This window comes from Cavia porcellus, unplaced genomic scaffold, assembly GCF_034190915.1.
Source record: "Cavia porcellus strain 051 isolate PalLab524CR breed Dunkin Hartley unplaced genomic scaffold, mCavPor4.1 scaffold_2, whole genome shotgun sequence".
NCBI classification, from domain to species: Eukaryota; Metazoa; Chordata; class Mammalia; order Rodentia; family Caviidae; genus Cavia; species Cavia porcellus.
Window position 1 is genome coordinate 120,171,726 of NW_026947485.1, and position 13,187 is coordinate 120,184,912.

At 36.4% G+C, this 13,187-nt stretch overlaps 1 protein-coding gene across 7 annotated transcripts in view; it reads left to right on the top strand.

The window, feature by feature from the left end:
• The window catches only part of Xrcc4 (X-ray repair cross complementing 4), a 259,434-nt gene that overhangs the window by 102,532 nt on the left and 143,715 nt on the right, over positions 1 to 13,187 (top strand). For 5 of the 7 annotated variants that reach the window (XM_013143659.3, XM_013143660.3, XM_063245297.1 and 2 more), the window contains exons 6-7: positions 914 to 1,020; positions 3,820 to 3,879. In XM_013143659.3, the coding sequence (XP_012999113.1) occupies positions 914 to 1,020; positions 3,820 to 3,879 (167 nt within the window). Of the gene's footprint in view, positions 1 to 913; positions 1,021 to 3,819; positions 3,880 to 6,017; positions 6,543 to 13,187 lie in introns of those variants that run through there. The other 2 variants (XM_063245298.1, XM_063245295.1) reach the window with 2 other exon arrangements.

Here is a 13,187-nt window from a genome sequence, read left to right on the forward strand (position 1 = left end):
AATCAGACTAAGAGTCGGGTGGCTTGGGCTAGAGAACTGTCAAGGAGATCCTTACCTGTCTGACTTGTATCTCACTACGCTTAATTTACAGAACCCGCAGGGGGCCCATTTAAGTATTAGTTAATTAATTTTTAGACATCAAACATGAATTTTAAAAATTCCTTCATCTATAATACTGAAGAATTTTGTGCACATTTGATGTGTAAGTCATGGTTCACTGTAGCATCAGGTGATAAATATGGACTATCAGGGAGCATTACTCATGTTATCTAAGAGTGTGGTCCTTTCTCTTCCGGCTAACAAATTTTCTGTGAGATTGGGTGTGCATTTGATTCATAGGGAAAAATCATAGGTGGCTGGTGGCTTCAAACACAATTTTTTAGACATTAGCAAATACACAAGATTGGGATCTATTTCCTAAACCTAAGAAGAAGCACAGCCTTCCCTATTGCAGAGTCTAAGAAACCTGTTCGCTGTTACTTGGTCCCAGTTCATGTACTGGTCTGGCACTAAGGTTTATCATGGTGTGACATAGGGCAAGTCTTTTAAGCTCTCTGTGCCTCCCTTTTGGGACAGTCATGTGGAACTTAGAACTGGTTTGGGATTACTAAAAGACCACACATTCACAAACCTACAGGGGAAATCTGGTAGGCTAGGATTTGATAGAAAAGTAGTAAGTGATAACAGCTGATTCAGGAATTAATTGTAGCGAGCATTAACAACATCCAGATCATTAGATAAGAGACACCATTCCTGGGAGTGTTAATGTACAGTCTCCACAGTGGTTCTTCTGAGTCATACCTATTTCACTGCATGTTTTTCTAGGTACAGCCTTTTTCTATAACTGATTATGGGTAAATCTGACATCTAACCAATTGTCATACATGGTTTTCAATTCCTCCTTCGTTTCTAGAGAAGCTACAGCCAGCTCGGAAACCCCAGCTGCCCGCGACCCCCTCTATGATGCGAGTACGGATGAGGGAAGTGGAAGTGAGTCTGAGCCCCCGGCGTCAGCTCCAGGTGAGCAAAAGAGGCTTCTTTGCTTGGTTGAGTATTCCTTGGGCTGAGTACATATTTGCTGAGCAGCCACGATGAAAACTGCTACAAGAAAAGATCTTCTGTAAAGACTGTAAAATGCAGCAGTTCTTTAGCAACAAGGCAAGCAAAAATGTGCGCGCACACACACCAGGGTATACTGTGGTGCATTAAGCAAGGATCTCAGAGCTGGGTGCTTTCAGTGTTTGAATTCTGTCTAATGAAGGCAACATAGGGGGCCGTATGGGGTCACTCAGAGTGGTTTAGATGACCACAACTTGAGGCCTCCTCTCCCTCTTCAGGAAAGTCTCACGTTGGAGTCAAACGAGGTAGAGAAGAGAAGCGAACAGGCAGGAAAGCAGTCCCCAGTGCGGGGCAGGGTGACTGGAGCTTGGATCCCGGCAGTAGGGAGATGAGCAGCAGGCGGGGTCTGTGTAGACCGCAGGCAGGCTCCCCTGAACCAGCAAGGGCTCTGAATGCGGTGTCCTGGGGGCAGCAAAGGCTCCTGGGAGGAGGGACAGGGGCCGGCGGAGTGGCCAGGAATTAGGACTTGAGGACTCTCAGCTGCGACTGTGGAAGCGGCGCTGGTGACCTCAGTACAGCCCTGCCAATCAGGTGATGAGGGACAGAGGGAGGGGAAGGAGAGGACTGGAGATGAGACTCCAAACCCAGCAACACTTGGACAGTGTCACTCCACAGAAAAGAAAGACATGGGCACAGCTGGCAGGAACAGCAAGAGAAGGCAGTGTTGTGGTTTTATCTTTAGAAGGAAGAAAGCATACACTTTTATGTCCATGAGAGTGACCCGAGAGCAGGCACACAACCTCAGGGCAGCGGCGGGGGAGGAAAGGCCGCGGGAACACTGTCTCTGAGGCCATCAGGGGGGATGGACTGCGTAGCTGGGGGAGGAGCCCAGGCACTTGCCTTCATGGTGACATCCATGGACAAAGACCTGAGGTAACTGGCCATGGCCAGGACGTGGACAGAGGCTGTTAAAGCCAGTTCATTGATTTAACGTGATTCGAATCAGATTTGACTTGGATCACAATCATTCTCTCTCTCTCTCTCTCTCTCTCTCTCTCTCTCTCTCTCTCTCTCTCACATGCTTTTGTATATGAGAATTAAATTTCTCCTCATTTGTACGTTACGCTTGTTGTACATTTCTCCCCATTGGAAATGGAATCATTTTTAACAGAATCACACGCAGTCAAAAGCTCAGAAAGGAAGAGAATCTGTACTGTTTCCAGTTTGGGCTTTCTGAAGTGTTCTTAGGTTCAGTGGCCATTGAATTTGTTCCTTATTCACAATGTCTTTCCAAATGTAAAGTGGATGAAAATTATTGTTGAAAAGAAAATATATGGTTAAAAACGGGGATATGAGAAGGAGATCTTTTATGTGTTCAGTCTATTTTAAGCCAAGATTTAAGCTACAACTCTACTATTTGAAATTTGGCAGAGTTTTTCTGTCTTCTGCGTTTACTCTGTATATTTGCTGTATTTTACTTATCATTATTGCTTTACCTCATATCTAGTTTACTATGTATTTAATACATACTCTGGTTCAAATTTTTATTTTTCCATTTACTTGTTTTTGGTAAGTTTTTGATGTCAGGAATTAAGAGTGGTTTTATTAGAAACTTTATTTCTTTTCTTCTTTGTGAGAAAACAATATTCAGGAAGCTGACATATGCTACGATACAGAATGAACCTTAGATCCAAAATGTTTGATACTGAATTAGGTATAAGAGTTCATAAAGATGAGGGGAAAATCATTTATATTAAATAATAAAATGGGCTCCCTTATAATTTACCAACTTCTATAGAAAGAGAGTGAATCGTTAGTCTATGATATATTATCTGTTTTTGCTTTGAGAGGGTGTTTTATTTTGTTTTTGAGCATTGTTCTGTTGTTTGGGCTTTCTCTATAAGTGCGGCTATGTGTTTGGGGCAGACTGTACACTTTTCTTCTTGGACTTATTCACCATCTCCTTATAATACAAATGAATACATAGTATGTGTGGATTTACTGTGTTTACTGCAGTTTCATGTGTGCTTTCTCTACAGTAAAAACAAAAGAAAGATTAATGGGGATTAATAAATTTACTCTGTCTTTGACAAAGCCATCTTTTCAAATGGCTAAATGTGTGATTTGATAACAATTTCATTGTAGAAATGGCATTTTCATCATTAGTTATTAAATATCCCATATTCCTCATGAATTGTTCAGATTGTCACTCAATTCCTACATACTAGAAGATGTTTAGTAAAATCAAAATCGCTTAATGATTGTTCTGCATTCACTAGGAAAAAACTCTATTTTTGTGTATATATCAAGAGGCTGGGTAGAGACACTGCAGTTTGAAGGAATTTGATACATCACATTATCTATGAGTGAAAAGTCCATTTTCTTGCCTTCATCTTCTCCCAAGTTTAAAATTTTCCCATGTCATTATGATTGCAGAGGGAAGAATTAATGATGAATAGTCCAACCTAATAATCTGCACTATGCTGTTGTACAATATACTCTATAAAATGAAAAACCTCCAAACTTTTACTTTATTGGCTAAAGTGAGGTGTCCATAGTAAATTACAAGTAGAAACTTAAACATTACAGGCAATGTCACCCCACACTACATTTTGTATTTTTCTGTAGCAATATTTACTTTCCCTATGTCTTGACTTCTGGAGTTTCTAGATAGATCGTAATAATATTAGTGACCTTGTTTCTTAAACTACAACTTCATTCAAAGTCCCTGAAGTTTATAGGTTTTTCATTTTGTTTCAGATCAAGGTTGTATTGATAAGACAGTTGTGGTCTCTACAGCTCAAGCCTCAGATTACAAAGGTACTTGGGTCTCCTTTTCACCATCTACTTGATATAAAGTCCATGTGGCTTTTGAGATGTTCTAGGAGTTTCCACCTCTCCTGCCTACAGAGTGTTGCTGTTCATTAGAAATCTCTTTGGTTATTGAAGGTGTTGTAAAATCCTTCTTTGCAAGAAACTATTTTTTTCTTTGGCTCTACATTGAAGAAATATCCTAGTTTATCTTCATGAGTAAACAAAACTCACCATAATATAGAGAGATGAAAGCACTATAGCAAGGGACCAAAGCTTATAGTACTTCCAGCAGCTGGCTCTTCATTTGCCTCACCAACAATAACAAAAAGACAATTGAACCTTATGCTTGTCTTTTAAATATTGTTGTAAAAATAAAATAAAATATTGTTGTACAATCACTTCAATGCACTGATAACAGTAAAATTGTAAAAATAGATTTTAAATGTACACTAATGCTCTTAAGAATTTTAGCTGTTATTGTGAAATACTTCTCAGTCTTAATGTAATTAAAAAAACATACAAATATATAGTGGAAAATTAGATTTATTTCCTAGACACAGATCTTTTCTGTGAAGCATTTTGAAGTCATGCTTATTTGCTTTCTTAATAGTTATCTGTCACAAAGTGAATTATTTTAATGTCTCATTAATTATTTTGATAAATGATCAATGGTTTTGAATAATTATTTCCTACAATGTAAATTGACATTTCTTACAATTAGCGAATAATTGAAGCAGCCTTATTTAAATTACAAATAAGAAAATGTTCTTCTAGAATGACCTTTCTTATTTTCACATTAAAGGTACCTAGGCATTAGAAAACAACATACTCTTTCTTTCTGCTTTTCTGCATAGTTATTAGCCTGAGATTTAGCACATTAATTTAATTAATCCTGCTTCTTAACCAACAGGAAGGTCCCTGTGTAACTGCTATCAGTCATTTGAGCTCCCACTTAGTTGGTGGGTTTCCTGTGAGGAAGTGTGGTTATAGAATAGCCTTTTTGAAAATAAATGAATGGCTATGCCAAACAGTCGATGAATACTGATATAGTTGCTTTTAAAAATAGAACAGAATCCCAAATTCCCAAGTATCAAAGGGCTTGTTGCTTTGAACAGTGAATGTCTACCCACAGAGGGGACAGCAGCATGTCCTGCCAAAGAGATTACTCAGAGACCCAACTTGAGAGTCACAGATGCTGCCTCCAATCTTATCCAGCAGGATTGTCATTGACACACTTACTAATGTGTTCTCAATAAAAAGCTCGATTCAGTAAAACCTGTCTCCAAAGAGAAACAGCAATTTAAGTATTTATTAGCAACCATGGGCTTTCATGTGTAACCATTGTTGCTAGAAATGACATCATGCACTTCAGAAATCTAGATTTTCTACCATTCTAGATTCTCTAGATTCTCTAGATTCTCTAGGGCAAGTTCACCAGTTTTTCTAGAGCAGAGTCCTAGAAACATTAGTTCATCACTTTTGGTCACACAGGAGAGAAACATGAAGTAGTAAAACTTGAAATTGGTAGCATTTAAATGTACAATTCTGAGCTAGAATTGCCCTTAATATGAGAAGCTTGATATAAGAGACTATTAGGGATACCTTTTATTCCTATACAGAAGAAAAAATCCTATTTGTATATAATTGCTCCAGGAAGATAGACTACATTATCAGATTGAACAAATAAAATACTTCACAATACTTAGCTTCAGAAAATAATTCTAGAATGCAAATGTTTGTATTGAAGTTATTCCTCTATATGTTACTTGCTTCATATTCCAACATTATTTATTTACTTGCAAACTTTCAATATAGCAATAGTTTCTAGCAAATCTGGTATTAAAGGGTAACTTTATTATGACCTCATAGGCAATGAATGACCTTTACATCTTTATATATTCTTAGGGAGACAAAAAAGAAATTTTGCTAAAAGTATTTGTCTTTGTGTCTCTGACTATGGATGGGTATAAAGTTTGGCAGATAGCTTCCTCTAAAAAGAAAAGTAAAATTGACCAAAAAAAGAAGTAAATAAATATTTCTAATTTTTTAGTGTACACTTGCAATACATAATAAATATATTTGTCGTAGCAAATTCATACATATACGTATGTTAGCCAATTGGCAACTATTTATGTCTTGCCCAGGACTCCCACTGCTGCTGGCTGGCCCCCTCCAGATCTTGGTCATTGTGGAGCTTTTGCCAGTACCTTGCAGATTATAAAAGACTGGGACTTCTTGGTCTGGGCCAGTGGAAGCTCACTGCATTTGCAACAGAGGATCATGCTTACACCTGGAGACACTGTCAGTGGAAGTGATGAACTTGGCCATCAGTGGATACATAGGCTTGGCCAGTGATGCTTGTAACCTAAGGTTGTGCTTAGGATTGGAGGATGCACATTCCTGGCTGAGGTGGGTAATGGAAAGACCCATGGCATTTTTGTAGCCACGCTGAAGGTGTATATATGCATGTAGAATGGAAAAAGAGAATCTGAACTTGTGGTGGATTCCCCCACCCACTTAAAAAATAGGAAAGAATTTTATTGGCTCACAATAAATTGAGCACAAACTCTATCATTTTTTTGGCTTACCACTTGGGCACAGAGGCAACCCACTGGAACTAAGCTTAAATGATAAAACAAAACAGAAAACACGAGGAATCAGTGGCTGGCCATCATAAATAGGAAAGATTTCAAACTTAGATTATTAAATATACAAGTAAATCAAAGATAGAAATCTTCAGAAGGAAAAAAAATCAAATTTCAGGTGATACATTATTTGACTTGTCTAGCTTTCAACAATAGTAGCTACAAAGAAACTGGAAAGTGTGATCTATACTTAATGAAAAAAAAGTGGTCAACAGAAACTTTCACATTGTCCCCAGATGTTGAATTTTATAGTCAAAGACTTCAAAGCATAATTATAAATATATTCAGAGAACTCAAGAAAAACATGTTTAAAGCATTAAATGAGAGTATGATAAAAATGTATCAACAAATAAAGATTCCAAATAAGGAGGTAGAAATTATTTTTAAGAAAAGAATAAAGTGCGATTCCAAGAGTAGGAGATATAAGAGTTACAACATAAAATTAATTAAAGCAATTCAATAATAGATACAAGGTGCCAAAAGAATATCACTGTACTTAAAGGCATGTCAGTAAAGCAAATGACTTCTGAACAAAACATAAAAAAAAAGAAAGAGAGAGCGAGACTTGTGAGACAATATCAAGTATAACTAACACTGCATGAGTAGTACAGTTCAAGAATGGCAGGGAAAAGAGAAAGATAGGAAAATACTTGAGAATATAATGCCCCAGATTTTCCAAATTTTATGAAAAACATTGTGTCCAAAAATCTCAGTAAACTCTAAGTAAGAAAACTGCCAGCAGATGCATGTGGCACATATCAATATGGCCAGACAGTTTTGAAAACCATAGAGAGACAGTCTCAATAGCAGGCTCCATATCCCCATATCCCCTGTCGTCTACCAGAGGAACATCCGTGTAACTGACACCAGACTCTTCATCTGGGGCGATGGAGGCCAGTGTGCAGTGGGATGACGTCTGCGGAAGCAGAAAACAAGGAAAATGTCAAAGTATCTTTCAAAATGAAATTGAAATCGAGATGTGTTATTAATTAAGACATTTATTGCTAATCTAGAATATCATCAGAAATGCTAAAGGAAACACTTTTGGTAGAAAAGAAATGACATAAAATTGTAGTGTGAATCTACAGGAAGAAATAAAGTTATTTGAAAACATATATTTGGCTTAAAATCAAATTCCTATAAATATACTTTTAAAAATTCTTTTAATGACTTTGACACCAGATTGTACCATCCAGTAGTTACCATGGTGATGTCAGGCTTATATATGTATGACAGGAATAGGACAAAGTGGAGCTTGGACTCTACTGGAGTGAAATTTCTATGTTTAACTGACCGTATGACAACAGTGATCTAAAATGGATTAATAAATAATGCATGCACTTAGTAATTTTAAATATTTCCTCAGTGGAAACCCTACAGCCAGATGGCTTCATTTACATTTTCTTCTTAACTTTAAAGAATAAATTAATACCAGTCTCTGAACTCCTTCAGAAAATAGAGAAGGTAACACTTTTTATCTCCTTGTATGAGGTAAATATTATGATAGCGCAGGCAGACATCTCCTGAAATTAAAACTAATATCTAATATCTGTCATCAGCATGGATGCAGAAACTCTAAGCAAAATATGAGCAGTGAGGCTAGAAATACACAGAAAAAATTATAGATTACAGCCAATTAAAGTTCATCTTTCTAATGCAATGGAAATTTTGCATCTGAAAATTGATTATTTTACCTTGTTAATGGAATAATGTACAAAAGCCACATGACCTTTTCTGTAAATACTGAGATCACTTGACCACATCAACACACATGGATAGCAAATACCCAACAAAGTAGCACTGTAAGAAAACTTCTCAAACTGATAATGTTACTTGGGCCAAAACTCACAAGTATTATCAAAGTTAATGCTAAATATGGAATTTTCCCCCTTTGACATCATTTTATTCAACCTTGTATTAGAAGTTCTACCCAATCAGTTAAGTGAATAAATAAGAGCCATCTAGATTATAAAAGAAGAGAAACTATTCAAGATATGCTAAATATTCACTAATGAACTATTACTGATAATAAGTTAGGCATGGTTATAGTATACAAGATCAATATACAAAAATAATTATTCTTCTATACACTTAGAAAACACAGTTCAAAAATAAAGAAAATAATTACTTCACAGTAACATCAAAAATAGATTTTAAGAATCTAGAAACAAATTTAACAAAAGAAATTCAAGACCTTTATATTAAAAACTATGAGATACTATTAAAAGAAAGAAGACAAAAATAGATGTAAAAAAAATCTGTGTTCATATACTGGAAAACTTAAATATTTTTAAACTAAATACTCAAATTGATAACAGTACAATCCCTAACAAAACACCAGCTGTTTTGACAGAAATTGACTCACTCACAATAAAACTCACATAGAAATCCAAGGGAGCCAAAATAACCCAGATACTATTAAAAAACAGCAAACATAGAACTGTTCTTGATTTTGAAAGTTAGTATAGAGATACAGAAATCAACACAGTATGGTGCTAGCTTAAAAACAGCTAATATCAATAAAATGTAGTTGAGTGTCTAGAAATAAACCTTTTGATTATGGTGAGCTGATCACTCACAAAGTTTCCAGACAGCTTAATGAGGAAAGGGTCTTCTCCACAAACAGTTCTTGGACATCTGAGCATCCACACAGTAAAAGAAAGAATTAACTTAGAAATGTACTCAATGTAAAACACAGAAATTAACTCAAATGGACCATTGTTCTCAGTGTAGTAGCTAAAACTGAAAGAAAACAGAAAATCAAATTGTACTCCCCAGTCTTCATGAAGCTCTTCATGTAAGCAGGTTTTAGGTCTTATCTCTGAGGACCTACATCTGACCTTGAGCATGGGTATAATGAAGTATAATTAAACATGTAAAGTGATGTATCACTTTTTAAAAAATTCATCACAGTGAAATCAACTTAGAAATGCCCAGATCGTTTATTAGTGTATCCTAGCAAAGTGAAGATAAACATTTTTATTGGCCTTATAGAAGTGAAAGCCATTACTGAGTTGGAAGAAACATGGTGTCTAAATCAGCTGAATATCTATACAAATGGAGCATGTGGGACTCTCATCTCTCTGTGACTGTGACAGAAATCTCTACCACAAACAGCACATGTGGACCTGTGTGCCAGCTTGTCCACATTGCTTACGAGCTGTACTTAAGATCAGAAGGTTACCAGCGCTGAGTTCTGGAACTCTGCCAGCCCACCAGCACTGATGTGATGCTTGCTGCAGCGGGACTCTCGGAGCTGGGGATGTGTAGAGGATGGATACCAGCAGGCTGGCCGGGCAGATTCTGAATGCATGGTGTGTGAAGGGGAGCGGCCCAAAGGCGCTCAAGGGAAGGGTGCAGTGTGAGACCCTAAAGCAGCCCAGCAGTGCTAAGCAAAGGAAATCCTGGTGACACTTGGGATTTTGTATGGAGATGGGGAAGGGATATAAGATATCGTTTATAGGATGATAAAAGAACAAAAACAATTCTTGTCACGTTACTCTTTAGGGTATCTTGATGGTAGCATCTTTTTGTAATTTAAACAAGTAGATTGGATGAAATCTTTAAAAAGTTACAGTTTATGGATGCTTGCTATGAACTAAGGTACATCTATTCCAATTTCCCTTCAGGGACATCAGTGCTTTGGGTAATTGATGAGTATTTAAACAGGGCCTCTAACGTCTCATTTCTGCCCTCCTCACTATGTACTTCCTTTCATCTTGGATGTGGCTCATGGTATCTATCAATATCCCTTGCGAGACAACTAGAAGTGTATGAGTTTGTGACTCCTGCAAGATGACACTCATGCTCCTGGCAACTGCTATGACAGCTGCCACTTCCTGTGTGTAAGGGATTGAGGCAGGAGCACTCGTGTCTGTAGATGCTGAGGTCCCGTATGCCTCCAGAGGTAATATTTGCACATAATCTACACTTAGCCTTCTTGTTAGGAGGCTCTTTATAACTCAGTCTCTGTGCCCACAGATTCATTCAACTGCAGGAAAAAGGTACTAAAAAATAGTTACTTTAATGAACAGCTTTTTAACCTTTCAATATTCACTAAATGATAGATCACCTATTTGCCTATTATTACACTGTGTGGTGTGTTGCAAATTATCTGGAGATGTGTTTGTGTAGACCATATACAAGGCTCTCAGCATCTGAAAACTTTGGAACCCATAGGGGTTCTGGAATGAATTTTCTATGGATGCTGAGGGATTACTCTATTTTACATAGTCTTGGAATAAGGTTTTAATAAGTTGGAAGTAAATCTCTCTCTAGGTCAGCACTTGAAATGCAAATGAACATTTTCATGAATCGTAATACTAAGGTCAGTTGATGAAAAATGTGAAATCTACCTAGGATTTTAAAAGTTGCACAGTAATTTGTGAGCATCAGTTCATAATCAGTGCGCAGAGTTTGCAAAATTATTTCAAAAGACTATTTTGTTTAATTTTTTTTTTTTTTTTTGTCTTTTTCTTTTTTATCGGTACTGGGGATGGACTCACGACCACACACTTGCAAGGCAGGCGCTTATGCCACTGAGCTAAATCCCCAGTCCCTATTTTGTTTAATTTTTGAGAAGTAAACCTTGGCAGTAAATGTTCTTCAAAAGAAAAATTGATTATCCTATTGTGTTCAGAACTGATCCGATCACTGGATGCTTGTTTCAAGTATAACCTCTCTTCTCCAGGTTTGTTGACATGTTTCCCTGTAAGGCTCTTTGTAACAATCTGCTTTTCCTTTCATGCTAAACTGTCTCCTTTTTCCTTAAGATGTGGTTAGAAGTGATGGTCCTATTAATAAGACATTATTTGTAGCACAGTATTATCTATGCTGTATCAGTAGTGGCAAAATATTGGTGGTATCATGAGTTTTAACCTAATGTACCCAGTTCTTGTGGTAGGGAGAAATAGGAACCAGCTCCATTTGAGAAGGGGTGAATGCATATTAACCGAATCCCACCCAAAGCGATTAAAAGCAGCAGAAGCAACTCCAGAGGGTCAACACTAGACTTTACCCTTTCTACATCTCTTACTACGAAGCACTGCTTCCTATATTGTTGGATGTAGAATTTTAAAAATGTATTAGTAGGGAATTGGGAGCCATGTCACCATCTGAACAGTAATCTTTAGAAAACACATTGTGAGACCTGGCTTGCATGTCAAGGCTTCGGCATGTGCAGTGGTCCTCCCAGGTATGGGGCTAGCAAGGGGCTATGGTGCTTCTGGGATCATCTTGGTTACCCCAAAACTGCTGAGGCTCATCACAGGGGTGACAGGAAACCAGGGGTGGTTTCTGGTAGTGTCAATTTGAGAACAAGGATAGATTCTGAGGAAAATACTGTCAAGAAGATAAATTCGGTCCAGAGAAATCTTTATACTTGAGACTAACATTGCCAAGAGACAAAATTTAAATATTCTTTGCAAAAGATGAGTTTTCATGGACAATTTGGACAACTCTGAGTGGATAAAAATTAAGCTAGTTTCTTTACTTACCTATAGTCAGTATTAATATGAATACCATTAATATGCATATCATTAATATGATAATTGGTATGCAGCTTTCTTTTCATTACATTAGGATTATAGCGCCCACCATTTTCTATGTTTCAATATTTGAATTAGTAGAAGGTTAATTAATTTCCAACAGAACCGAGAAATGAAAAATTAAATAAGGGCATAACACTATTTGATAAAAGTTACTTTTAAATTTGTCCTATACTAGAATTAATTTAAATGAAATTAATTTAGGTCTTTAATAAACAGTGCCTCCTGAAATGGCTCTGTGCATTCATTTTTCCTTTCTATCGATTATCCTGTTGTATAATGATACTCATAGCATATTCTGTTTAAAATGTGAACTTATGAAGTTAGGTAATATTACATTTTAAAATAAAAATTTAATAGTATCATTTTGGGGACTTTTAAAAAATAAAAAATAGCATTACTTCCTGGCAAACTATAACTTTCCTTAATAAAAGTAAATTTCAAAAGCTGATTAATGTGTCCTTCCATATGAAAACTTAAAGTTTTTTTTAAAACTTTCTAATTACACATTAGTACTTTCTTTGCTATCTTATGCTGCAGTGTTACAATGTAAAACAAAATGAGTTAGAATTTACATGGTTTCTTGAGTGATTGTACAAAGCATTATATGCCTGCTGTAATTTCTACTACAACGAAAATCAGAATTAATGAATTGTTTTTTGATTTCTAAGTTGACAGCCTGTTTATACTTTCTTTATTTCCAAAGATAAAGAAAACAAACAAAAACAGATCTGATAGGTAGAGAGCCTTCCAGAGATACACTATCAGTTGGAATCTTTATACTCAAAGCCAAGTTCTTATAGCTTCTGTTACAAAGAGTATGATTGGCAGTTAGGTCCCTGAATAACTCAAAATTTAAAAATACATTGCTTTGAGAACATAAAATGAAGATACCAGCAGTATGTTAGCACTTTTCTCATATTTCACCTCATGTTTATTTAGAAGCAAAAGATTAAAATCAAATTTGATCTTTAAGAACTATCCTCTGTTTTCTCTTAGAAGGAAGAGATGGTATCTCTTGAACCACCAATTCTTTGTAATTCTAAAAAGGAAAAAAATTACCCTTTTCTAAAAAGAATTCTTTTTTTAGCATGAGGTGTTTTGCATTGTTCTACCTTCTTGT